Source organism: Myodes glareolus, chromosome 2 (genome assembly GCF_982192425.1).
Source record: "Myodes glareolus chromosome 2, mMyoGla1.1, whole genome shotgun sequence".
In the NCBI taxonomy this organism is placed as follows: domain Eukaryota; kingdom Metazoa; phylum Chordata; class Mammalia; order Rodentia; family Cricetidae; genus Myodes; species Myodes glareolus.
Genome location: NC_142027.1, coordinates 83,928,770 through 83,956,537, shown reverse-complemented (window position 1 = coordinate 83,956,537; position 27,768 = coordinate 83,928,770). Strand labels below are relative to the sequence as shown.

The following is a 27,768-nucleotide window of genomic DNA, read 5'->3' as shown; positions in this document are numbered from 1 at the left end:
GGTGTACAATTAATAAGCGGAGTCTCCTGAAACTTAAAAGTTCTGTAAGGCTAAGGACACTGACAATAAAACAAAATGGCAGCCTACAAAATGATCAAAGATCTTCACCAACCTCACATCTAAAGGAGTTGATCTCCAAAATATATAAACAACACAAAACTACATATCAAAAACCAAATAATCCCACTTTAGAATTGGGGTAAAGAACTAAACAGAGAATTTGCATCAGAAGAATCTCAAATGATCAAAAGACCAAGAATTGTTCAACATCCTTAACCATGAAGAAAATGAAAATCAAAATGATTCTGAGATTCTTTCTTATATCTGTCAGAATTACTAAGTTAAGAAATATAAGTAACAGCTCATTCTGGAAATGATGTGGACCCAGATGAGCACTTATCCACTGCTGGTGAGAGTGAGAACTTGCACAGACACTTTGAAAATCAATATGGAATTCTCAGAAAATTGAGAATCAATCTACCTCACAACCCAGCTATACCAATCTTGGGCAAATGTGCAAAGGGTGCTCAACCATACCAAAAGGACACTTGTTCAACTATTTTCATAGCAATATTATTCATGATAGCCAGAACTATGGAATCAACCCTGCTGTCTCCCAACAAAAGAGTGGATAAAGAATTTGTGGCACATTTACAAAATGGAGCATTATTTGGCTATTAAAAAGAGTTGCATAAGGAAATCTGAAGGCAAATAGATGGAACTAGAAAAAAAAAAAACACCCCGAGTAAGGTAACTTAGACCCAGAAAAACAAACATTACATGTATTCATTCATGAGTGCTTATTAGCTATGACGTAAAAGATAGCCATGAAACAAACCACAACCCTGGACTGGCTAGGTAAAAAAGACAGCCCAAAAAGGAATAAATGGATTTTCCTGTGAAGGGGAACTAGAAGAGATCTCCTTGGTAATTAGCAGGTGGGTGGGAATGAGAAAATGAGGGATTGCATTGGGAGTAAAAAACAGGGAGAGGATAAAGAAAGAGATGTCTTGATGAGGGTGGGGATACAATATCCCCATGTCAGGTATAAACCTGGGGCAAAAAAATACTTCCACAAATCTACAAGGATGATCTCAGCTAAGACTCCTAACAATTGTGGATAAGTAGCCTGAATTGATTATCTCTTGTAATCAGATTGGTGACTACACCAATGGTCATCACAGATACTTCCTCCAGTAACTGATGGAATCAGATGCAGAGATCCACAGCCAAGCATTAGGCCTAGTTTTAGAAGTACTGTAGAAGAGAGGGAGGAATAATTGTAAAGACAGGCAGTCAAGGTCATCACAAGGAAAACAACAGAAACTGCTAACTGGGGCTCATAGTAGCTCACAGACACTGGACCAAGAGCTAAGGAGCCCACATGAGATTGAACTAGGCCCTCTACATATGAATGACAGTTGTGTAGCTTGGTCTACTTTTAGAACTCCTAGCAGTGGGAAAGAAACCTGTCCCTTAAGCTTTGGCAGGCTTTTGGGAACTGGTTCCTCATAGTGGATTTACTACCAAGCAATAATATGAGGGGAGGAGCTTAGTTCCACCTCAGTTTTATGTGCCATGCTTTCTTGACATCCATGGGAAGCCTTCCCTTTCTGAATATAAGCAGAGGAAGAGAAGATGGGTTGAAAAGTATAAGGGGAAGTGATAGAAGGTAGTAGAAAGAGATGAGTGAAGGGAAAATGGTATTGGAAAATAAAACAATTAAATAAATTTAATTTTGAAATATGAAAATAACAAAAATACAAAAAAGAACTACACATAAATAGACATTTATAGATGATTAAAACACAAACAAATAAATGAGATTGTACCCTACTGAAATTTAAAATATTGTGATTTAGTTATACTTTTTTCTATGAGAGCTGGTATATTGAAATTTTTTAAAAAATTATTTATTAATTAAAATTTTCTACCTCTTCCATTCCTCCCATTTCCCTTCGATTCCCCACATTCCTCCTCCCCTCTGTCTCCAGTACTAAGAGAAGTCAGGGTGACCTGCCCTGTGGGAAGTTCATGGCCCTCCCCCATCAATCCAGGTCTAGGAAGATGTGCATTCAAACAGAATAGGCTCCCAGAAAGTCAGTACATGCCATAGAATCAAAACCCAGTGCCATTATCATTGGCCTCTCAGTCAGCCCTCATTGACAGCCACATTCAGAGAGTCCAGTTTGATAACATGCTTGTTCAATCCCAGTCTAGCTTGTCTTGGTGAGCTCCCATTAGATCAGTGCCATCGTCTCCATAGGTGGACAAACCCCTCACAGTCCTGACTTCCTTACTCATGTTCTTCATCCTTCTGCTCCTCATTGACATTGGGAGCACAGTTCAGTGCTTCAATGTGGGTGTCTGTCTCTATCGCCATCCATTGCCGGATGAAGTTTCTATGGTGATATTCAAGATAGTCATCAGTGTGGCTATGGAACATGGCCAGTTCAGGCACCCTCTCTTCTGCTGCCCAAGGACCTAGCTGGGGATATCTTCTTGGACACCTAGGAATCCCTCTTGAGCCAAATCTCTTTCCAATCCTAAAATGGCTCCCTTAATTAAGATATCTTCTTCCCTGCACCCGTATCCACCATTCCTTCATCTCAACCGTTCCATTCCCCCAAGCTCTACCCAATTCTCTCCTTATCCCTTCTCTCTCCCAACCTCCCATTCCCCCACCCCATCCCTGTGCTCCCAACTTTTTCCCAGCGATCTTGCCTACTTCCAATATCCAGGTGGATAAATATATGTTTTTCTTTGGGTTCACCTTCTTATTTAGCTTCTCTATGATCACAAATTTTTGGCTCAATGTCCTTTGTTTATGGCTAGAATCCCCTTATGAGTGAGTACATACCGTATTCATCTTTTTGTGTATGGGTTATCACACTCAGTAAATTGTTTTCTATTTCTAACCATTTGCATGCAAAATTCAAGATGTCATTGTTTTTTATCATTGAGTAGAACTCCAAAGTGTATATGTGCCACACTTTCTTTATCCATTCTTCTATTGAGGGGCACCTAGGTTGTTTCAAGGTTCTGGCTATTACAAATAGTGCTGCTATGAACATAGTTGAACAAATGCTTCTGTAGTATGATTGGGCATCTCTTGGGTATATTCCCAAGAGTGGGACTGTGAGATCCTGAGGTAGGTTGACTTCCAGTTACTTGAGAAACCACTACACTGATTTCCAAAGTGGGTGCATAAGTTTGCATTCCCACCAACAATGGATGAGTGTTCCCCTTACTCCACATCCTCTCTAGCATAGGTTATCATTGGTGTTTTTGATTTTAGCCATTCTGACAGATATAAGATGGCATCTCAAAGTTGTTTTGATTTGCATTTCCCTGAGTGCTAAGGAGGATGACCATGACCTTAAGTGTTTTTTGTCACCAAATCTGATGATAATAAGAGATAGTGAAACCTTCAAAGATATACAGTCTAAGTAGAGGTCAACCCTGGGTATTCCTGAGCTCTAACTTCCTGTTTTATCCAAGAAACACCTTGAGATTCAGCTCCCTCTTTCCCAGGTGATCAATGCTCAGGTGCAACCATTCTTCATATTGGCTTAAGCAAAGTTTGTGTGAATGATAATTGGAGATATCTAGATGGTGTTTGGTCTTTCAGATTCCCAGAATGCAAGAGTGATGGAGTCATTGGACTTTCACTGACATTTCCAAGGACATCTTTTTAGGTCAGACAAATGTCTGCTGCAATATTAGAGCCTCCAAAGAAGGCCCCAAATGGGTGATACCTGGTAGAAGTATGCAAATGAAGCTGAGAGTACTGAAAGACTAGGGAGAGCAACCTGTAATATGGCAAACCTACATAGGAAAACTATTGTTAGTGTTGGAAGTCATCTCAATCACATAGGTATTCATGCAGGCTCTCACAAGCAATGTCACCAAAGCATAGCTGTCCAAGACCTGGTGACCCTGCTGCAGAGTGCACAGAATATCATTCTTGAAGATTTAGGATTTAATACCACTCTTGGGAAAAGAGATGCCCAATCATACTACAAAAGCATTTGTTCAAGTATATTCATAGCAACACTATTTGTAACAACCAGAACCTGGAAACAACCTAGATGCCCCTCACTGGAAGAATGGATAAAAAAAGTGTGGCACATAGACACATTAGAGTTCTACTCAGCAGTAAAAAACAATGACATCTTGAATTTTGCATGCAAATGGATGGAAATATAAAACACTACTCCGTGTAAGATAACCCAGATGTGCTCACTCATTAGTGGATTCTAGCCATAAACAAGGGACCTTGATTCTAGAGTTCACGATCCTAGAGAAGCTAAATAATAAGGTGAACCCAAAGAAAAAATATATAGATACTCCTGGAAATTGGAAGCAGACAAGATTGCTGGGCAAAAGTTGGGAGCATGGGTGTAGGGGGTAGGGTAAAATGGAGAGGGGAAGAGAAAAGGGAAAAGGGGAGGATTGGGGACAGTTTGGGGGAATGGGATTGTTGAGATGGAGGAAGGATGGATATGGGAGCAAGGAAGAAGGAAGAAGATATCTTAATTAAGAGAGCCATTTTAGGGTTGGTAAAAGGCTTGGCTCTAGAGGGGTTGCCAGGTGTCCATGGCATGTCCCCATCTTGGTCCATGGGCAGTAGAAGAGAGTGTGGCAGAACTGGCCTTGTCCTATAGCCACACTGATGACTATCTTGAATATCACCATAGAACCTTCATCCGGAGATGAATGGAGATAGAGATAGAGACCCACATCGGATCACTGGACTGAGCTCCCAAGGTTCAGTTGAAGAGCAGAAGGAGAGAGAACATGAGTAAGGAAGTCAAGATCATGAGGTGTTGGCCCACCCACTTTGACAGTTTGACTGATCTAATGGCCAGTTCACCAAGGCCAGTTTGACTGGGACTGAATGAGCATGTGATCAAACCAGACTCTCTGAATGTGGCTGACAATGGGGGCTAAATGGGAAGCCAATGATAATGGCACTGGGATTTGATTCTTCTGCATGTACTGGCTTTTTGTGAGCCTAGTCTGTTTGGATGCACACCTTCCTAGACCTGGATTGATGGGGGAAGACCTTGGACTTCCCAGAGGGAAGTGTACCCTGTCCTCTCTTAGGACTGGAGAGGGACCAGGAAGGATGAGTTGGGGAATGGGAGGAAAATGGGAGAAGGGGAGGAGGTGGAAATTTTGATTGGTTTATTTATAAAGCAATAAAAAGAGATTTAGGATTTAATGCTTGTATTGTTCCTTTAAGTATGCAACAACTTGTTTTTCAGTTTTCAGATTAACAGCCAGGCTGTGTCCTTCAGCACCTGAGATTTTTCTCTCCCATCTCTTGTATTCTGCCGTTTCTGTTTTCATTTGTAATTGCTGATCATTTGCCAGTATTTTCTGCATTCCACAGCCCACATACACACACACTCACACATAAATAAGTAAGTATAGAGTAAATACGTTTGAAAATGATCATAAAGTTGGAGAGATAGTTCAGCACATAGATCACTTGTTGGGGATATAGATGGACTAAATTAGGTCTCAGCACCCATGTCACATGGTTCATACCAGCTTTAACACCAATTCCAGGGAAACCAAATTTGGCCTCTGCAGATACTACTATCAGTCTCTCTCTCTCTCTCTCTCTCTCTCTCTCTCTCTCTCTCTCTCTGTGTGTGTGTGTGTGTGTGTGTGTATGTATATGTGTCTCCCCTCTCTCCATTTTTCCCTTCCTCCCTCTCTCTCTGTTTATCTCTCTCTCTCTCACACACACACACACACACACACACACACACTAAAATGGGTCTTTAATGAAATATTCATTTCATCTCACAGTTCCATAAGTAAATATAATAGTGACAATAAACAACTAATTTTGTATATGAACAATTGAACTGTAAGGTTTCATTAACAAAATCATCCTCTAAATATATGAACAAAATTTTTTCCACTTTTTAAAAGAATTTTATACTGAATACTGTATTTACATCATTTCCTCCTTTCTTTCTCTACCCTCCAACTCCTCCCATTACCTCCACCTCCAATCTACTTCATGACTTCCTCCTGCACAGTCCAAGTAGTGTTGCTTGAGTGTACATCAATTTTGAGATGACCACTTGCAGGTGGGTCAACTCACAGCCCACAAGATACATAGTCAAGGGTAACTCTGAACTCAGGCCAACAAAAAAATCATGAAATCATTTAAAACATTTTATTTTCAGAGCTTTGGGAGAAAATTCAATTTTTAAATTTGTATCTCAGCTTGTGGTGATGGGACATGAATTTGGGAGACAAAAATGCTATGTTAAAATATGAAAAAGATGAAATGGACTTAATGAATAGTCTTTGATGATTGAGTATTCAGTAATTCATTGACAATGCTAAAGGCCTATATAGAGTATCATCTATAGTGTGATTCAAAGAAAATAATAAAGTCAATGATCAATATAGAGATTTGTTTTCTGATTATCTTGGGACCATCTATACTGATTCCAATTCCAGTTAGTTCCTTCCATTCTGAACTCTAACTGTAGTAACTTTTTCTCTATTGTTCTATCAGTAATATTAATGAAAATAGAACTATCATGTTGACGATTAGTAAAAGTATATCAAATTGTTTATTTGTAAAATTTTATGATCTTCAAAATATAAATAAATATTTATTTCAAAAATATGTGATATCATTATACACATTACTCCTCAAGGCTCAGGGATCTATGTGGAATAGAAAGCAGAAAGATTGTAAGAGCCAGATGTAGTGGATGACTTCAAGGAAAGAGCATTTTCCAGACACAGCATGGCAGATTCACATATGAATTCACAGACACTAGTACATAATTCACACAAAGTTCACAAGCTCAAACCAGACAAAATGCTAGCAAACAGGAGCTCAGTGTTCTACCCGGAGCCAAGGAAATGTTGTCAACTTTACAACCCCTGAGAGAGGGAAAGTCAGTTTTCTTCACTGGTGTGACATTGGGTATGACAATGACACTCCAGGGCTGGCCTTACATCCAATATGAACTGGACACTATGGTTTGGTTTGAAAATTTGGAGAGAATACAAACTGGGGTGGGAAGGAAGATAGAGGAGGATCTGGTAGGATTTGAGGAATTTAATTATTATAATCAAAATATAAAGTTCTTATCAAACATTAAAAGGGATTTTAAATATAAGGAGGATGCCAAGATATCCTTAGGAAGTGAAAATAGAAGAAATTTTGTGAGAGGACTAAGAGCAGGTGCTTATATTAGTGGGAACATGAGTGATTCAGTTGCAGGGGGACAAAGGAGGAGAGTACCAATAAATACTATTGGAAAGTCGGGGCATTTCAGAGTCTGGTAAAAGTCTGATGCAAGGTAATCTCGCAGACATTTGCAAGGATGACTGTAGTAAAGACTCCTAGCAATAGAAGATACATAGCCTGAACTGGTCATCACTTATGACCAACCTGGTTCCAAGTCCAGTTGTCATCAGAGAGGCTTCATTATATACAACTGATTTAGACAGTGCAGACTCACAAACAAACATTAGGTGGTGTTCAGGAAATCCTACAGAAGAGGGGGAAAAGGATTGTAGGAGCCAGAGGAGTCAAGAGAACCATAATAAAACTCACAGAATCAGTTACTTTGGCCTCATAGGAGTATACAGAGACTGAACTGACAACCAGGTAGCCTGCATGGCATTGACCTAGGCATTAAGTCTGTATGTTAGAGCTGTGTAGTTATATCCTCTTGTGAAACTCTTAACATCAGGAGCAGGGCTGTCTCTGATTCTTCTACTAACTTTTTCAACTCCACTCCTCATTCAGCCCTGCCCTAATACATGGAAGGTGCTTAGTCTTACTTCAACTTGATAGCCTTTGTTTGATTCACAATTCTCATGGAAGAACTGACCTTTCCAAAACAGAAATGGTGGAGGAGTAGATGAGGGAATGGGAACAGAGCAGGGTGGTAGGGAAAAGGAATAGGAGGAGAGGAGGGAGAAGAGACTGGCCAGGATGCAAATAAACAAGCAAATAATTTTATTTTTAAAAGAGATGTCTATATTTTCAGTGTAACATTTATTGTAGAACACTGCAACTAAAACAGCTGGTATCAGTTTTATAATAAGTGATATCACAATGCTTCACATGTTCATAAAAACACATTATTGATCAAATTGCAGAGGAAAGGTTACTCTCAAAAGAGCTCAAAAGAACAGATGGAGCTGACCAGATGTGGATTGAGGTGGTAGCATGATAACCAGAAAAATAAATTTCCATCTGTCATTGACTTAGTCATTTTTCTTCACACTGAGTATTGAAACTGAGAAAGCTCAATGGATGCATGAAAGATCATAATAATGATTCTTCAAGGCCACTCAACTAAACCTTATCTTCTCCTGGGTTTTATTCATGAAGTAAACTAAAGTTTCCATTGCCCTTAGGCTTCAGCTTCTTGAAGAACACAACAGGACCCCTTGATGCCCTGTTATGATTGCATCCCGTGGTACAACCTTTAGAACAATGGGTTCTTCTGTTTGAAGCAGTGGTGTTCGGCTTAATTTCAGAGGGATCTGAAATAATGTAAAAAAAATAAGAAAATCATGAGTAAACTATAAGTAATCCCAGAAGAAAAGCTTTAAAAAATTTCAGGAAGGAAATTCTTTGAAGAAACATAAAAGTTGCATTTAACATGAAATATTTTGACTTTCTTTCTCCAAGATGTGTCAACTAGATGGTGAAAGCATACATCCAAACTGTGCATTGGGTAAAATGTTGATTGAGAATCTACTGTATAAGGGACTTGAGATGAAGTTATGTTGGTTCATGTTATTTCTGTCCTATGTTGATTTAGAGTAAAACATTCAAGTTTAATATTTTGAGCCTAATTCCTAGTTATTATTTTATATTATTTTTCGAAGTCCTGAAATGCTGTTTTTGATTCGTTGATACTTGTAAGCTAACTCTGAGAAGATACACTTCAAGTCTGTGGACAGTCCTCAGTTCCCAGTTTATATATGGCCACTGCAGTTGGACCCATTCTAGACAAGGCTTTAGGATGACAGATATTTGCTTACTTTTCTAGACTCTATTTTTGTATTGCAAGGATAGGTTTAATGAAGGATTCTGAGTTCTCCAGTGTTTTCCATGCTGTTTTAGTCTCATGCTATTCAGAGATGGTGGGGAAATGCCTCCAACAGTGTTATCTTCTAATCACAGAAGAAAGGGGAGCAAAGTTGTCCTGGATATAGAGAAGTGTCAAATTTAGACTGACTGGAGTTTTCTACTGCATCTTCCTGTGTCAGGTTTGTCGTGGACTCTCAAAACTAGTACCATGTTTTGTCTCTCTAAATCCCTGTACATGCTTATGATTTAAGTGCTTTAGTGAGAAAGTTGTAAAATAAGTGAAATTGTATGGAAGTAAAATGACACAACTGCCATAAGCCACAAATCACAAAATAAAATTCCCTATCCTTCTAATCATTCATGAATAAAATTAATTAACAAAGAGAAGACAAATCCTCATACATAAGTCCTGTAAATTTTAGCTACCCCATTGTATGAAGAGAAACAATTTTGTTCAGAAAAATACAAACTCTTTTTCCAAATGCCCTGTCATATTCCTTTAAAATTTTATGTAGTGTATATTTTTTTGCATAAAAGCATTCAAAGCAGATGTTGATAAAATTATACGTGCTAAGCAGAGTGGTGGTGGCATACGCTTTAATTCCAGCACTCAGGAGGCAGAGGAGGGTAGATCTCTTTGAGTTCGAGGCCAGTCTGTTATATAAGAGCTATTTCCAGGACAGGCTCCAAAGCTACAGAGAAACTCTGTCTTGAAAAAACTAAAAACATATATGCATACTAATGGTATCTATTAAAGATTTAATTGGCATAAAGTTTTCTTGAAAGAATATTATAATTGTTAATCATACTTTAAACCATTTACTGGAGATTTTCAGTGAACAAAATCTCCTCAAAGAACCAGTTGTAGTTTGTGGAAGATATAAGATAAGGTAATAAAAAAGAGAAATGATATTCTTCAATACAGAGAGAACAAACAGAACCAAACTGATGGCTTTAATGATAAAGCATTAGCCTAAGTTATGAAAAATGCCCGCAGGAGCCAACAGTAGAGCATAAAATAAAAAAAGGAAAGAAACTCATGAAGAAGAATATTTATTTGAGGAATGAACAAGAACTTAAGGTAGCAAAGTATAATAAAAAGTGGGAAAGATACATTATCTATGGAAATATGACAACTACCAGTTTTCTGGAGCAAGAACTCGAAAGACATGAGGCAGAACTGTTAAGATGCCCATTAAAGTTAGAGTTTGTCATAACCAGCAACTTTGTAAATATTCATTTATTTTTATTTTATGTATAGGAATGTTTTGTCTGCATATATGCATGTATAGCACATGTATGCACCCTCAACAGAAGTTAAAGAAGCACATCCTAGCCTTTGTAACTGTAGTTGAAAATGGTTGTGAGGCACCATGTAGGGGCTGGGAACTGAAATCAGTCCTATTCAAGACCAACAAGTGTTCATAACTGCTGAGGCATCTCTTGAGCCCTAGCAATTGTGCTTTAAAATAATGATTCTCAACTTGGTCTCACATGTTGAGTCAGTAATGAACTTTTAGAGCCAAACTGTGGGTGAATTATTTTAGGATTTTAGAAATAGCCAGACATCATGAGTTTTGTTTTTGTGTTTGAGATCAGGTGTCATGTAATGCACACAAGGCTTCAAATTCACAAATTGGCCAAGAAACACTTGGACTTCTGATCTTCTTGCCTCTACCTTTTGAATGCAAGGATTACGGGAATGCACACCACAGCTACCTCATTCTGCACTGTGCATGGGAACCAGGGCTTTGTAAAAGCTAGGGAAGAACTTTGCCAACTGAGAAACATCTCAGACCCCATAGTGAGCTGTAAAGCTCTTTGGTGATTCTAATGAAGCCAGGCATTGACAAGACTGTCAGAGGAAAGCTTCTTTGAGCTCTTGAAGAAGAGAGCACCGCCCAACAAACATGAAGTCATGATCACTGCACATCTGACTACCACATGATATACCCTAACTTCAATTAACATGACTGCACTTTCAAACAGAATGCATATAATCTTTTCTTACTGACCTGCACTAGCTCATCAGAATGCTACAGTTATGCTCTATATTGACACAGAGTCAAAGGTCTCTGGGTACAAATAATGAATGTGGCCATAAAACAAATTAGTAAAACTCCAAAATAGCATATTCACTTTTCTACACAGAAGCTTCAGTTAAAAAGATATCTCCCATAAAACATTACTTTTTGAGATAGTTTTCTCCCTCACCTGTGTTTCCCTACAAGGCTGGAAGGAGAAGTTCTGAAGGACTTTAGTGAGAGCAAGTTTCATGTTCATGAGAGCAAACCTCATGCCAATGCAGTTCCTGGGTCCATTCCCAAAGGGCAGGTATACATAAGGATTGATGCTGCCCTTGTTTTCCTTGCTGAACCTGGAGACACACAGTAATGACAAGTTATCAAACGACAGAAGCATAACAGCTACATACAATAATTTCCCTTTAGACAACTGAACAATAACAAACAGATGAGAATTGTACACAAAATGTCCTTTCTAATCCCCCTGTGCTATAGACTCTCCATATGGTCGATGAAACAAATGCTGTCAGAGAGAAAATACACCCTATGTGCTCACTAGTGTAATAGTGTTGTTATGGGTTATAGATAGGTAATCAACGACTGCCTGATTGGATTGGAGTTCTAATTTATAGGGGGAGATTAATGCCTGATACTATAAATTTGCTCAAAATCTGATAGGTAGGGTCATTATAGGCTCTATGGGAGAATGTACTACTGTTGTTTAGCTAAGTGGACATGGTATCAAACTGTCTTCTGAATACTCATGTTTATATACAAAATTAGTGCTGCTATTAGTTTTGGTCAGAGAAGCTTCTGATTGCAGTGGAGACAGTTAACACAGAGACTCATAACTGGTCAAAATGCTGAGAACGAGAGATGGTGGAGTGCTAGGCTTTAATGGGACATCTGTATCATCCCCTCCAAGGCTCAAGGAAAATCTCAGAAGACAGGACAGAATGACACCTAAGAGCCAGGGAATGAAAGGGGTGCTGTGAAACACTATCTTCTTAACCTGACACAGATATTGTACTCATGAACTCCCAGGAGCTGTGGTTGCCTACACAAGGCAAGACCATGTTGATTCATTTCGTTAAGGATGGTGGAGAGAGTTCAAAAATTTCACCTCAGCTAGCAGTTTTAGACAATGAATAGTTGATGGGGCATGGGAATTTTCTCTTCAATGGTGTAGCCTTGGTCATTTGTCCATACTCCAAGAAATAACTCCTAGACCTATACTTATGCAAGCAACCCTAATTAAACTCATGAGTCACAAGAAGTAAAGAAGTCATGAAAACAGGAGGAAGCCTATATGGGGACAAGTAGGGATTCAAAAAGTGTAAGAGGGAGAAAAGACAGAGTAATGTCCAGTAACAATGTCCAAAAAACATTATATATGTATGTAGTTGTCTATGAATGAAAAAGGAGAGACAACAAAATACATCTTTAAATCTGAAAGTTCATTCAGCATAATGCTGGGTTCATGCCTGAAAAGCACGTGTCAGTCAGACTGATGGAATCCTGTCTCACAATTCAGTCAGTTATTTGCTACTTAGGGAACAAGGAAAAAAACTACTCTGTATTTAAATTGCCACATTTTCCTGTCTCTCTTCCTCTCTCCTCTTTTTCTTCCCTTTCTCTGCATAATGCAAATGGGTGCAAAACCATACTTAGATTATCTTCCCATCACAGACACCATAGCATATAGGCCATCATAGCTCAGAGTGGATTCCCAATCCTGGGATCCTGTTACCTTTCAGGGCAGAATTCTGCAGGCTCTGGCCAGTACTGTGGGTCATGGTGAAGAGCATAAACTGGTATAATCATGACAGACCCTTTGGGAACAAGTACACTATCAATTTCCACATCCTGTTTACAGAATCTGTCAAGTCTCAGACCAAATGGGTATAATCTGAGGGTTTCATTCAACACCATGTCGAGGTACTCCATCTCCATCACTTTATCATAGTTGGGAGGTTCCTGGGAAGAAAGAAAAAGATTTGTGCTGAGATTTTACATTAACATTCAATGCAAGGTCTGCATTGTACCTCTGCATTCTCAGTAACTCCAAAGCTGAGCTCAGCATTTAAAAACACCTAGGCACTCACAATCCATTTGAAAGGGATTTTTAATAGTATTATTTTATGTGTGGAGCTGTTTTGTTCATATGTGTATATGAACCCTTTGAGTCTAGTGCCCACAGAAGTCAAAAGAGGATATCAAATCTCTTGCATCTGGCATTACAGGCATTTGAAAAGTGTCACCTGGATGCTGGGAATCAAACCTGAATGGATGCTCTAAAAGAGCAGGCATTGAGACATTTATCCAGACTCTTTCATAGCAGAATAACTAACCATCACTTCAGACTAGGAAGATGTCTCAATTAATAAAGTGTCTGTTATGCAAGCCTGAGGACCTGAGTTTAGATACACGCCATTCGTAAAGCCAGACATAGTGAAACACATTTATAATCCCAGTGCGGGGTGTGGGGGAGCAGAGAAAGTACATTGGCAAGATAGCATAGCCAAAATGAAAAGCTCCAGGTTCACTGAGAAAGCCTGACTAAAACATGGTGGAGAGTGATTAAGAATAATACCAATTGCAGGCATATGGCCTACATACACGTGAACACACAAACACACACATGCACACATACAAAGATGCTCACATGCATTCTCACTGTTTCTCTCTTTCTTTCTTTCTTTCCTTCTTTCTTTCTTTCTCTCTCTCTCTTTCTATCTCTCTCTCTCTGTCTCTGTCTCTCTCTCTCTCTCTCTCTCTCTCTCTTTCTCTCTCACACACACACACACATGCACACATGCTCCATTGCACGTGATAAGAAATTGTTTCTTTTTCCTTCTATTCCAAGCATCATCCATTCACCTTATTGGGCAGAGCAATGTCGATCTCTTCTTGCAGTTTCTTCTGGATATCAGGGTGAGTGGCCAGTGAATGAAGGGCAAAGGCAAGTGTGCTGCTGGTTGTGTCATAGCCAGCAAAGATAAACATAATTGCCTGAGCAGTGATCTCCATGTCAGTCAGAGCTGAAAAAGAAAATATTTCAGGAAAGTCAGGTCAGGGTGGACCAACACAAAAGAGATGAGGAGAAAATCAATTAAGGCTCCTGTTTCCCTATAGAAAAATATGGAGAAGACCTTCTGTCACCCTGGGACTGTTATCAATCTGACATCCATGTGACACAGTTAGAGAAGGGAAAGATTACTTCAACCATGATGTCACATGATTTATCTTCTGTTCATCATCATCATTAGGTAACTTCAAGGCACATAATTTGTCCTATATTTAAGATTTATTTTTATCTTTTATTTATGCATATTTGTGTGTGTAGGGGTGCTATGTGTGGAGAGGTGCTCATGAAGGCCAGAAGAGGACATCTGATCCTCTGGAGATGGATTTTAGAAGCTTGTGAGCTTTCAGGCATAGATACTGGGAACTGAATTACACTTCTCTGTTAGGGCTTAAGTATTGTATGTGTGTGTACACATACATGTGTACAAGTTCCCATAGAGAACAGAAGATTGATGGGAACACAAAGAGCTTGAGATACGGGCAGTTATAAACATTTTGCCATGAGTGCTATGATTCTGTTCTTGGTAAATTCTTTCGACCAATTAGTGTACTTGCTACTTTATTAAAACTGAGTATAAGCCATAATTAGGGGTATTTTTTAATTAACATCTTTTTAGCTATTAAAAATAAAAACATTTAACAAGAGAGATTAAGGGAGGAGGGCCTGCTTTTGTCCCGGCTGCCCAGCTAGATTACACCTGAAATAACCACACATAAACTGTATTAATTAATTTACTGCCTCTTATTGGCTAACTCTCAAATCTAGATTTAACCCATTTCTATTAATCTGTATTTCACCACGAGGTCGTGGCTTATTGGGAAAGATTTAGCATGTCTGACCTAGTGGATCCATGGCGTCTTTCTCTCTGACTCTGCTTCCTTTCTCCCAGAAAGTTCTGTCTTCCCAGCCTACCTAAGTTCTGCCCTATCAAAGGCCAAGGAACTTTCTTTAATCAACCAATGAAAGCAGCATATAGACATAAGGATCTCCTACACTACATAAGGGCTGATGAGTAGGTGAAGAGCTAGTCCAGCATGTATGAAACCATGTGCTCCATCTCCAGCACTATATAAACTAGGCATGGTAGCATAAAAGTTAAAAGGTCATTCTCAGGTACACTATGACTGGGATGTTGGCCTGGGCTACATAAAACCTGGTCTTAAAAGGAGAGGAGATATAGAAGAATTTGGAGTTTGCTGAAAACATGAAATGGTTTCAAGTGGACAGTCCAGAAAAAATTTAAACATGAAACATACGATGACTTTAGAAAGCAAACTTGGGATCCTAGAAGATCATATTGCTATATATAAGTGATTGTGTGCACTGGAAATAAGAAAATATGCAAGAATGGAAGATTCCCTTTATATTAGCCTCTGATGCATACATGTAGAATTAAACCTGGAATAGGGATAGCACCATTTTGTAAACACGACAGTAATATTGGTTTTAATTAAAACGTAAACCTAGAAGGGAGGCTAGAGTGATGGCTCAATGGGTAAGAGCACTTGTTGCACAAGCATAAGGACCTGAATTTGAATCCTCAGTCCCCATGTAAAAAGCCAAGTGTGGTAATACATGCCACCTGTTACTTCAAATTCATGGATCACTGGGACCTGCTGACTGCCAGACTAGCTCCAGGTTTAATAAGAGACCCTGTCTGGAGGAAATAAGGCAGAGAGTGATTGAGCAAGACACTTGTTGCCTTCTTCTGATACCCATTCACACACCTATTGGTATGCACATGTGCATATTCAGATGCACACACATACATATGCCACCTGAAAAGGTAATATTCTACAATTGCTTTTAAATGTTAAAATAATGAAGAGAAGCAATGGGTTTGTACAAAGAAGGTATCTCCAGATACCACTTATCCAACACATAAAGAAAAGTAAATCTTCACTATAGATTAAAATGGAGTACTTGTACTCCAGGGACTCCCAGAAATCATTAGTACTATTTGGGTACATGTCTCCTTACTGGATGTAGATTCAATTATCTAGGCAGATTTCCTAGTCAGTTCCTACTCTGTCTTTCAGGGAAAGACAAAAACATCACCTGTGTAGACCTAAGTATCATAGAGAGACCAATGAAGACTCCCATCATTGCTACCCTTCATGTTTGGAATGACCTTGTGCCCACATGCTTCTAGAAAATTCCATGGAAATAATAGCCATGTCCTTCTTTCAGTAACTTGACCGAGGTATTCTTCTGCTAAACAACCTTCCATATCATTTTTGAGTAACTAGCTCACTCCCTGAGAGCTTCCTTGTCCATAGACCAAGGAGTCCTTGGTTACCTTTATGAGACTCTTTGTCTTTGGAATTATTTTGAGTGTTCATCATCAGCTGAAGAAAATCCACCCGTTGCTGGAAGCAAAAGCAAAGTTGCAAAAATAAAAGGTCAATAGTGAATTAAGTTGCCAGAGTTGGATCAGGAGTGCAGAAGTTTAACTTCCTTCCTGCTACTATAGGTCCCTTAAATTTACAAATGCGGCTGGGGTTGCTTGAGTGAACACAGAACAAAAGCACCAGTGGCTAAACAAGGAAACTATCCAACTGACATATCAACCACTCTTACAATAAATTACAAAAGATAAAATTTTAAACAATTACTTTGATTCTCTGAAATCAAAGTTTTTGAAGGAGATGAAAATAGTATTCCCCTTTTAATTATTTTTTCTATTTTTAGAGAATTTCACTGAAGTATACAATAAAATATGGCCATATCTACCCACCATTTCCTCCATTCAATTCCTATTATAGCCTTTAATGCTTCTCCATACAAACATCATGAACTTTATTTTTATAACCCAATGAATCCAACTGGTGCTGTCAATATGTGATTGACTGTATGGGAAACCTACTGCAGGCCACACCCACCCTCTGAAGTCTTCAAAAGCCAATAGTTTCTAATTAGAGGTCGGATTTTGAAAGTTCCTCTCTCATCTAAGGTGGAGATTTGGCGATGTTGATCTAACATGGGTCTCCTGCTTTGCCATAGTTTTAATTTCAATTCTTATGTTGGACTCTCTTGTTTTCATTCCTATTGCTAAAAGTTAATTTCTGGATTATTCTCAATCAGTTTTCAAAACTCCATCTCTTCCTCCTCCAGAAATATAAATGTTTTTCTATCTTTCTAAATCTGCTCTTCTCTGTCTACCTTCAGTGACAGAAGAAGGGAAACACATAACTCACATATTCACAGTTCAACCCATTATCAAGTCTGGTGCCTCTCATTAGACAACTTTTTACCTTCTGTTTAGAATCCAGTCGATTTTCTTTCATTCTGCTCACAAATTTTTTGAAAAATGATATTGAATCTTTTTGAAACATGGAGACATTTAACATCTCATATATTGGGATGAGGAATGGAAAGAGAACTGGAAAAGAAAGATAAGGAATAAGTTTTACTGGAAATATAAGTTTCATTTAGAGAAATCATGAAGCTATCCATGGAATAAGTAACCAGTGTCTCAAGAAAGCATTCTCTCTGTGACCTTTCTCACACTAGGTCACCACCATAATGTTCCTTCTATACTCAGGAGTAGCCATAGAAATAAATCTGACTCTTGGTTTAAACTCTGCTCATGAAGTTTGTGTGGATCCAAAATACAGACAGGGGCCAGTGACAGGATTAATAACTAAAGAGTCCTGCAGAAAAGCCAAACAACCTGAATTTGATCCCTGCATCCCATACTGTGGAAGGAGAGAAACAACCAACTACTGTAAATTGTCCTCTAATCTCTACGTGTCACACAAACACCAAGGCAGTCACATGCATACACACACACACACACACACACACGAAGAAGGAGAGAGAGAGAGAGAGAGAGAGAGAGAGAGAGAGAGAGAGAGAGAGAGCGAAACAGAGACAGAGAAAGAGAATGTCGGATATTTGTATACACTGTGTGAAGATGTCATTATGGTTTGTTTAATAAACAACTAAATGTAAAGTGGTTAGGCAGAAGTGAATAGGCAAGGTTTCTTGGGAAAGAGTGGAACTCTAAGAAAAAGTAGGGAAGAGAGATGCCAGGGAAACACTGAAGAAATCAAATTTGGAACACAAAGGAGAGGTAACAAAGCCACAAGACATAGCATAGATTAAAAGAATGGGTTGATTTAAGTTGTAAAAGATATTTGGGGAAAATCTAAGCTAAAGCCAAGTTTTCATAATTAATACTAAGTCTCCATGTCATTATGTGTGAGGAAGCAATTCAAAGAAAAGTTTAACTACACACATGCAAACACGCATGCACACACACACACAAATAAGTAAATAAAACAATTTGTTATTTAATAAGTAATAAAGAAAAGAAAGAACAGCCTAGATAGCATTTGTTTCTCAACTGACATGATAGAGTTTTGTTTAAGCTAGCACCAGAAAGGATCTAAGAAAAATCAGAGGCATGTACAAATTAATCAATATACTCTTATTAAATAAAAATATGTCAAAGAACTCCAGCAGGTGATTGGAAAAATTTCTTGAGATACAATTTCATTATAGCGTACATGCCTAGCATGCATGAGATTCTAGGATCTCCTCCACAAAGCAAAGGAACTGAAAATGTCTTCAAAGTATGAAACGAAGATACCACAAAATTGTGCAGAGAAAAGGTAGAGAGGCTAAAACTTTAAATTTCAAATAATCAAACTTCACATTATAAAATAAAATTTTAAAATAACTAACTCCAGGGAAGGAGAGAAGACTCAGTGGTAAATACTTGTTGTGCAAGTACAAGACCTGAATTTAGTACCCAGCACCTCTCTAAAGTCAAGTTCAAAGAAAGATGACCCAAACTCAGAAAGAGAGGAAAATCACACAATCTCCCTCACTTCCAGAGTCTATCCTATAATGAATAAATGTGAATACGTGAACAGGTGTAAGTGGATATGGAATAATACTCAAAAGGAGACCAGGAAAGGATGATATGAGATGTTGAGGAAAGTTGGAATGTAGGCAAAAGGTCACATGAGCTGTGGATAGATACGTAACTGACAGAGAAAGTATTAAACCCTAAATGAAACACCACTGGTAATGGTACCCAGAAAATACACAAAAAATACTACGAGTTCTGGAGAGATGGCTCCACAGGTAGCACTGGTGCTCTACAAATGACCCAGGTTTGATTCCCAGAACCCACATGGCTGCTCTCAACCATGTGTAATTAAAGTTACAGGGGATTCAATACCCTTTTATGGCCTCAGCAGGAACTTCATGCAAATGGTACACATTTATGCAAGCAAAACACCATATACATAACATAAAAATATATAAATCTTTTTAAAATGTCAAAGCAATTCAGCGATATAAAAGACATCACCTAAAAGTCAACAAAACCACATCAACTTTGTTGTTGTTGTTGTTTTAATTGAAATGGTACTAGGGAAAAGCTCATTAAAACCGCAGGTCAAGCATACAGGACATCCACTAAGTGGCAATGATCAAAGTCATGGGAGAGCCAAGTGAACGCTCAGTGGATCATAGAGAACTCTCCTACATTTCTAGAACACATAGAAAATGCTGCTACTACTGGGGAAAACATATGCTCAGTAGTTTAAATTGTTAAACATGGGGTTACTTTGTGACTCAGCAACAATGAATATGAAGGTATACCCCAAAGCATAAAACTATAGAGCTACAGTACTGAAAACAGCCTGGTATTATCAAAAACCAAACAGGGAGTCCAAGGGAATCAAAAGAAAAAAAGACCCCGATATTAATCCACACACCTTTGTACACCTGATGTTTGACAAAGAAGCAAAAAATATCAAATGGAAGAAAGAAATCATGTTTTTTTTGAATGATGCTGGCATAATTGGATATCAACATGTAGAGGAATGTAAATAGACCCATATCTATAACCATGCACAAAACTTAAGTCCAAATGAATCAAAAACTTCAACATAAAGCCAGTCACACTGAACCTTATAGAAGAGAACGTGAGAAGTGCACTTGAACGCATTGACACGGGGAACCACTTCTTAAATATAACCCCAGCAGAACAGACACTGAGAAAAATAATAAATGGAACCTCCTTAAACTGAAAAGGTTCTGTGAAGCAAAGGACATGTTCTACAAGGCAAAGCAACAGCTTACAGAATGGAAAAAGATCTTCACTAACTCCACATCAGATAGAGGTCTGATCTCAAAAATATACAAAGAGCTAAAGAATTTGGTCATCAAAAGAACAAATAATCCAATAAAAAATAAAATACAGACCTAAACAAAGAACCCTCCACAGAGGATTCTAAAATGGCTGAAAGAAATATTCAACATCCTTAGTAATCAGAGGAATGGAAATCAAAACAACTCTGAGATTCTATCTTACACCTGTAAGAATGACCAAGATCAAAAGCACTGATGACAACTTATGCTGGAGAGGTTGTGGGGAAAAAAGAAAACTTCTGCATTGCTGGTGGGAATTCAAGCTGGTACAGCCACTTTGGATTTCTGTGTGGCAATTTCTCAAATAATTAGGAAATAATATTCCTCAAAACCCAGAAATTCCACTTTGGGGTATATATTAAAAGGATACTTAACCGTGTCATAAGGATATGTGCTCAGCTGTGTTCATAGCAGCCTTGTTTGTCATAGTCAGAATCTGTAAACAACCTAAATGTCCTCTGACCGAAAAATAGATAAGGAAAATGTGGTACAATTACACAATGAAGTACTACACAGCAGAAAAAAACTTGAATTTTGCAAGCAAATGGATGGTGCTAGGAAACATTATTTTGAATGAGGTAATTCAGACTCAGAAATACAATTATCGTATCTACTGACTCATAGGTGTATTTTAAACAAAAAGCAAAGAAAACCAGTCCACAAATCACAATCCTAGAGAACCTAGATAACAATGGGGATTCTAAGAGAGACATAAATAGATCTAATCTACATGGGTAGTAGAAAAATACAAGGTCTCCTCAGAAAATTGAGAGTAAGGATCCTTGGCAGAGGGTTGAATGGAAGGGGAGAGACAAGGAGGGGAGAAGAGAAAAATGTAGACCTCAATAAAATTCAATAAAATAAAAAAACCAAAAAGCATATTCAAACAGAACCAACATCAGTTTTCATCACAACAGAAATTAAATATTACTTTTTAATAAACACAGGAGACAGTGACCCTTGCTTAGATTTGAAGGGTGCTAAATAACAAAGACTGCCACAGAAATGAAATAGTCTATGATCCCATTGATGTGAAATACTCAAAATATGTAAATATACAGAAAGTGAATTGACGGTTGCTCAGGTCAAGGCTGCTTGAAGGACGATGGTGCAATTGTGTAGCATGACTAGAATAGAGTACTCAGCATTTTACATTGGTAATTGGCCATGTAGATCATCAGTCAGTACAGAGTCCTAAGTGATCAGAGTGCTATTAATAAAGGACTGTTAAGTGCTGATCCCTACATGGAGCATCTGTATCATCACTCCCACCACTCCAGGCTCAAAGTACATCATGAAGGAGTGTGTGGGAATAAAGTAAGGGCCAGAGAGGGGTGGTGTGAAAGACCAATCTACGATATTGCATGGATCAATCTTGAACTGATCACCTGCATGAGATAATATTTGTCAGCATCCTAGCAGGCAGTACTGTTTGGACTCATTAGGTGACCAAGAAAAGAGAATGGGAAATAAATTGGGAGAAAGATGTGTTGTAGTGTCTGCAGGAATTGGGAAGAGTGAGAGTGAGGGGAGAGTATAATGAAGATAGATTGTATACCTATGTTATATAGTCTAACGATAAATAAAATAATTCCAAAACTAAGCCAGGCAGGCCATCACTACGCATTCAAGACCAGCCTAGTCTACACAGCAACATTCAGACAAGCTATAGAAACATAGTGAGACACTGTCTAAAAAAAAACCTGAAGTTCTAAAACAAGAGTAATGAGATACATGTTTTTGAAACCACTACAAAATGTTGGATTGTGACTTTAAGAAGGTGAATTGTATTCCAATAGAGCTGCTAGTTGTGAAGAGTGTGGAAAAGAGATGGCAGAACTGACAAACATGGCCACACTCAAGATCAGTAGGTCAAAAGACAGAAGAACCATCATACATACTTATTGACAAGAATAGCGGCTCAAAAAAATCTATTTTTAAGAACTTCTTGGTCTTTTCTGCAAATGGATCCTTTGGGTTGTTTAGGGAATCGACGCTCACACCAAATGCTGTGCTTGTGATCACATCCATGCTGTAGGCCCCAAACACTCTGAGGAGAGAGAGACTTGGGATTTAATACATGCAGCAAGAAGCCTGAAATATTCACATTCTTGGCTGATAGAGTGTAAACCACCTCATCTCAGTATTGACCAAGCACCTTTCCCTCCTACCCACCCTCTACTACTGTGCACCTGGCACTCTTGTGTTCTTTTCTCAACTGTACCTTTGTCATCCAGTGTCTAAAAGGGAAGAAGAAACAGCTGGACATGTGAGACACACAGAAGGATGACCCTTCTGCCTTTGTTGCTCTTCCTCTCCCAGAACCACAGCAGATGTACCACTACTCACTCTTTCATGTTGAGAGGCTTGCCTTTCTCTGCCTCCCTTCTCAAGTATTTTACCAAAATATCTCCATACTCCTCAATGATGGGAAACATCTAAGCACAAAACACAAAAGCATCCATGGTTTGTTAGGTGTGGAGACTCAAGTCACACAAACATTCCAGCTAGAAGTACTTTTAATCACCTCTTTGAGTTTTCCACTGGTGAAGGTGGGAGACAGCAAGGCTCGAAGTCTCTTCCACTCCTCATCCTTAGATAGGGCGATGGCTTTACTCATCACACCCACTGGTCCTATAACCTTAAGTCCAAAAAAATAGAAATATTTGCTCTTAGTAAGGCAAGAATTTTCCATGGTTTTAAAAGTACTAAGTGGATATTGTTGTATAACAACTAGTTACTGACTATTTGCTATAGATCAAATCTTATGCTAGATGAAAAAATAGTCAGAATTTACTCACATTCTGTAAGAAATCAGGTGATCACTGGCTAACTTCATGTTGATATTTCAAACCTTTATATTCCATGATTCTCCTAAACATAAATCTCTGTGGTTATAAAATTGTTGTCAGAGGTGGGAGTAAAGATGGGAACAAGTATTTTAGTAGATTCTCCAGAGCTATGCAGATGGCAAATGGTTTGGGGATAGGATAGCCAGTTAACGCTGCATCAGACAAGTTCACCAGCATGGTATTTAAATGGGTTTTTTGATATGGTGTATGTGTGTTTGTGTGTGTGTGTGTGTGTCCTTGTGTGTAGGTTAGAGTGCAGTGTGAATGCTCATTAGGAAGCCAGAGGTCTGGCTTATTTCTTTATAACTCTCTACTAAATTTTTGAGCCAGAGTCTCTCAATGAATCTAGAATGTTCTAGCTTGGCTAGAGTAGATAGACAGCAAATCCCTAGGGCCTACCTACTTCTAAACACAGCTCTGAAAGTTATACCCAGGTTGTATGTGATGCCAAAATCCAAACTCTGGTCCTTTATCCACTCAGCTATCCCCTTAGTCTGAGACACTGAAAGGATTTTGTGTTTTAAATTTCAAGATGTATTTTAATATTTTATACATGTCTCTCTGTATGTGTGTGCATGAATGTATACACATGTGTGTGCAGTTTTTATGAGACTGAAGAAACAAGTTGGAGCTCCTGCAGCAGGAGTTACAGGTACTTATGAGCCTGTGGATATGGATGTAGACAAGAAATTCCTCATTCTCTTTCAAAGCTTTCAGCCACTAAATCATCTCTCTGACCCTGGTTTATTTGGTATGGGTTGTTTGTTTATTTAGAAATAGTGCTGTAGAAATGTTTTTCCTTAATTCTTCATGCAATGATAAAGAGTAAGTATAATTCCATTTTTCTGGTGGGACCTTCATTCTACCACAATTATATTTATACAATGTGAAGTTTCCCAACTGCCCTTATATTAAAATATTTGGCACATTAGGAAAAAATGAATATGGCTTCCCTTGATGAAGGGCAATTGCAAACTAGCCCTTCAGCCAACTTCACCAGATGATCAAAGGCTGAATGAAGGTTTAAGAGATGGCTCAGTAGGTAAATATGCTTGCTGATAAGCACAACAACCTGAATTCAGTCTCTAGGATATATGGCATAGAGAGAACCAATAGATTTCCCCAGATATAACAGTGGGATAGTTATGGTTAGAGAGAGAGAGAGAGAGAGAGATAGAGAGAGAGAGAGAGAGAGAGAGAGAGAGAGAGAGAAAGAGAGAACATTGAACTAAGTATCGTATCTTCAATAGAAGAATGGTTAATAAAGGTGAGGAACATATACACATTAGAGTTCTACTCAGCGGTAAAAAACAATGACATCTTGAATTTTGCATGCAAATGGATGGAAATAGAAAACGCCTTACTAAGTGAGGTAAGCCAGACCCAAAAAGAGGAATATGGTATGTATTTACTCATATGTGGATTCTAACCATGATTAAAGGTCTTTGAGCCTATTATTCGTGATCCTAGAGAAGCTAAATAAGAAGGTGAACCTGTTGAAAATCTGCCTGGAGATTGGAAACAGACAAGAGTCCCAGGTAACCTCGGGTGCATGGTGGGGTGGGAGGGTTGTTGGAAGGGGAGAGGGTTAGAGAGAAGGGAGTAGTGGAGGAATGGGGAAAGCTAGGTGGACTGGGATGGGGGTAGGGAGGAAGGATGGATATGATATCAGGGAAGAATATATCTCAACTAAGGGAGTCATTTTAGGGTTTACAGGAGACTTGATTATAAATGGGATCCCAGGTCCAAGGAGAGATCCCCAGACTGTTCTCTAGACAGAGGAGAAGGTGCCTGAACCGGCCTTGGGCTATAACCATACTGATGAAGATTTTGCTTATCACCATAGATCCTTCATCTGACGATGGCGATACAGATGGAGACCCACATTGGAGCACCGGACTGAGCCCCCCATGGTCCAAATGAGGGGCAGAAAAAGGAAGAACATGAAAAAAACTCAGGACAGCGAGGGGTGCGATCACCCACTGATACAAGGGGACTGATCTAATGAGAGTTCACCAAGGCCAGTTGGACTGGGACTGAACGAGCATGTGATCCAACCAGATTTTCTGAATGTGGCCGGATCTCTGAATGTGGCTGGTCCGGAGCCTTTCTGAAAAGCCACTGACAATGACACTGGGACTTGTTTCCTCTGCATATGCTAGATTTTTGGGATCCAGTCTGTTCGGATACTCATCTTCAGGGACCTGGAAGGAGTTGGGAGGAGCTTGAACTTCCCACAGGGCTGGAAGCCCTGACTGCTCTTAGGGATGAAGAGGGAGGAGGAGGGGGAGGGGGGAGGGGGAGGGTGTTGGGAGGAGGGGCGGAAATGAAAACTTTCATAATTTAATAAACTTTAAAAAAAGCTTTAGATTTGAGATCTTATCTCAAAAAGATATAATTTGTACACAAGAGGATCCACACATAAGAGCCAAGTGAATAATCATCAGATTTGACCCTGACCACAACATCTAGTGCGAAGAGAAATGGATATACAAGGTGAAGAGAGGAAGGCAGGCTGTACAAGGGAGTTAAAGGGCTACCAAGAGGAAAATGCAGGTAAAGAAGCAGCTCTCTTTTCTGAGTGTCTGTCACCACACAAATCTAGATCTGTGATAAACTGTACTGATCCACACAGACATAAGAAAAGACCCATTAAACAGAAAATGTAAACACAATTTAGATAACAACAGTGTCCATCTACAACTGGATCACAATAATTTAGTACATTTACAATTCCTCATTAGCAAAATGACTGACTATATCCTGCTTGCATATTATTATGAAGACCATTGGGAATATATATTTGTTTCATTCATTCAATTAAAGAAGTAGCCAGGTCATGGTGTTGTACACCTTTATACAAGCACTCAGGAGACAGAAGAAGGCAGATCTCTGTGAATTTGAGGCCAGCCTGGCCTACAAAGTGAATTCGCGGATAGTCAATTTTATATTAGAAACCCTGTCTTGAAAGAGACAAAAAAATTCCACATACCCAGTCTCACTCGACAGCACTGTCACATGCCTTTAAATATAGCACTTGGATAGCAGAGGCAGGCAGATCACTGAGTTGGGACAAACTTTGGTTACAGAATAGGTGTCAGGAATGTTGGGGCTACACAGAGAAAAACTGTCTCCAAAAATTCAATAAGTAAAATATAAAGGCATGCATTAATAAAGGGGGTAGCTTGGGTGATGGCTCAGTGATTAAAGGTGCTTTCTGATATTTTGACTGAGTCTGGTTAAGTTCCCAGCACCCATGTCAGGCAACACACAAGTGCTTGGAACACCAGATAAAAGGTAGAAGAGACTCATATTCTCTTCTGGCCTCCACAGGAACCTATACACATATAGCATTGAGCCATATGGACACACATACAAACACATCAATAAACACAGCAAAAATAAATCTTTCATTTTTTTTAATTAAAAAAGAAGTTACTTACCCTTCGGTTTGTGAAGACAGAATAGGATTCCTTTACAAGCACCTTCTTGATCATGTCTGGGTCTGTGATAATAAACATGGGTGTTGGACCATCAAACAACCTGTATGGGGAAAACAACTAATTAACCTATAGTGATATTTTATGTATGTTTTATAAAAATGCTGTCTGAAGGCCAGAAAATAAAACTTTAATCCCAGTATTTGGGAGACAAAGGCAGATGGATCTCTGTGAGTTCAAGGTAACACTGGGCTACACAAGATCAATGCAGAAACAGATCCAGGTGGCTCACACCTTTAATCCCAGCCTTAGAAAAGAATATGAAGTGTTATGAGACAAGAATTCCTTCTCTTTCAGTCTGATTATTTCGTAGAGTTAAAAGCTCTCTAGTGGCTTGGCTACTTTGCTTTTCTGATGTTCCAATTAAAGCCCAATATCTATCTCTGGATTTTTTTCATTCATACCACATTTGTAACCCAAAGTTTGGGATATAAATCCATACAAAAAAAAGCCATTTGGCTAAGAATTTTTAATACTGTGGAATAAGGGTCTTATACTGTAAAGATTTGTTACTCATATTGGTTTAATAAAATGCTGATTGAACAGTAGCCAGGCAGGAATCAATGCTGGGACAACCAGACTAGAAGAATTCTGGGAAGATGAAAGGCAGAGAATCAGTCACAAATCAGATGCAGAGGAAGTAGGATGAGAATGACTTACAAAGAAAAGGTAACAAGCCACGGGACTAAATAGAGACAAGAATTATGGGTTAATCTAAGCTGTAATAGCTAATTAATAATAAGCCTGAGCTAATAAGTCAAACAGTTCATAAATAATATGAGCTTCCATATGTTTCTCTGGGACTGTACAGCTCCAGAATCAGGTGGGACATATACATCTGTCTACATTAACCCAGGCCAGGTTCTGAGTGGTAGCCCCAAATCTAGACATTGATTCTTACTTTACATGAACCTCACTGGTTATAGTTATACATGTTCTCAAAGAAGTACCTAATTTAACATAAGATTCTGATCAAGGATACAGTGGAAGCTTTGTAAAGAAACAAGTATGTCATTCAAGACAAAATTGGTCACTTAAA

General features: G+C 38.7%; 1 protein-coding gene across 4 annotated transcripts in view; it reads right to left on the bottom strand.

The window, feature by feature from the left end:
- Window positions 1-7,996: 7,996 nt before the first annotated feature.
- LOC125399855 (cytochrome P450 3A11-like) overlaps window positions 7,997-27,768 on the bottom strand; it is a 43,292-nt gene continuing 23,520 nt past the window's right edge. For all 4 annotated transcript variants that reach the window (XM_085685292.2, XM_087902506.1, XM_048433465.3 and 1 more), the window contains 10 exons: window positions 26,673-26,772; window positions 22,905-23,018; window positions 22,727-22,815; window positions 22,279-22,427; window positions 17,464-17,591; window positions 16,509-16,578; window positions 14,002-14,162; window positions 12,872-13,098; window positions 11,312-11,474; window positions 7,997-8,544 (listed from right to left, as the gene is read on the bottom strand). In XM_085685292.2, coding sequence (XP_085541418.2) covers window positions 8,419-8,544; window positions 11,312-11,474; window positions 12,872-13,098; window positions 14,002-14,162; window positions 16,509-16,578; window positions 17,464-17,591; window positions 22,279-22,427; window positions 22,727-22,815; window positions 22,905-23,018; window positions 26,673-26,772 — 1,327 coding nt within the window. In that variant the 3' untranslated portion in view covers window positions 7,997-8,418. The remainder of the gene's footprint in view (window positions 8,545-11,311; window positions 11,475-12,871; window positions 13,099-14,001; window positions 14,163-16,508; window positions 16,579-17,463; window positions 17,592-22,278; window positions 22,428-22,726; window positions 22,816-22,904; window positions 23,019-26,672; window positions 26,773-27,768) is intronic.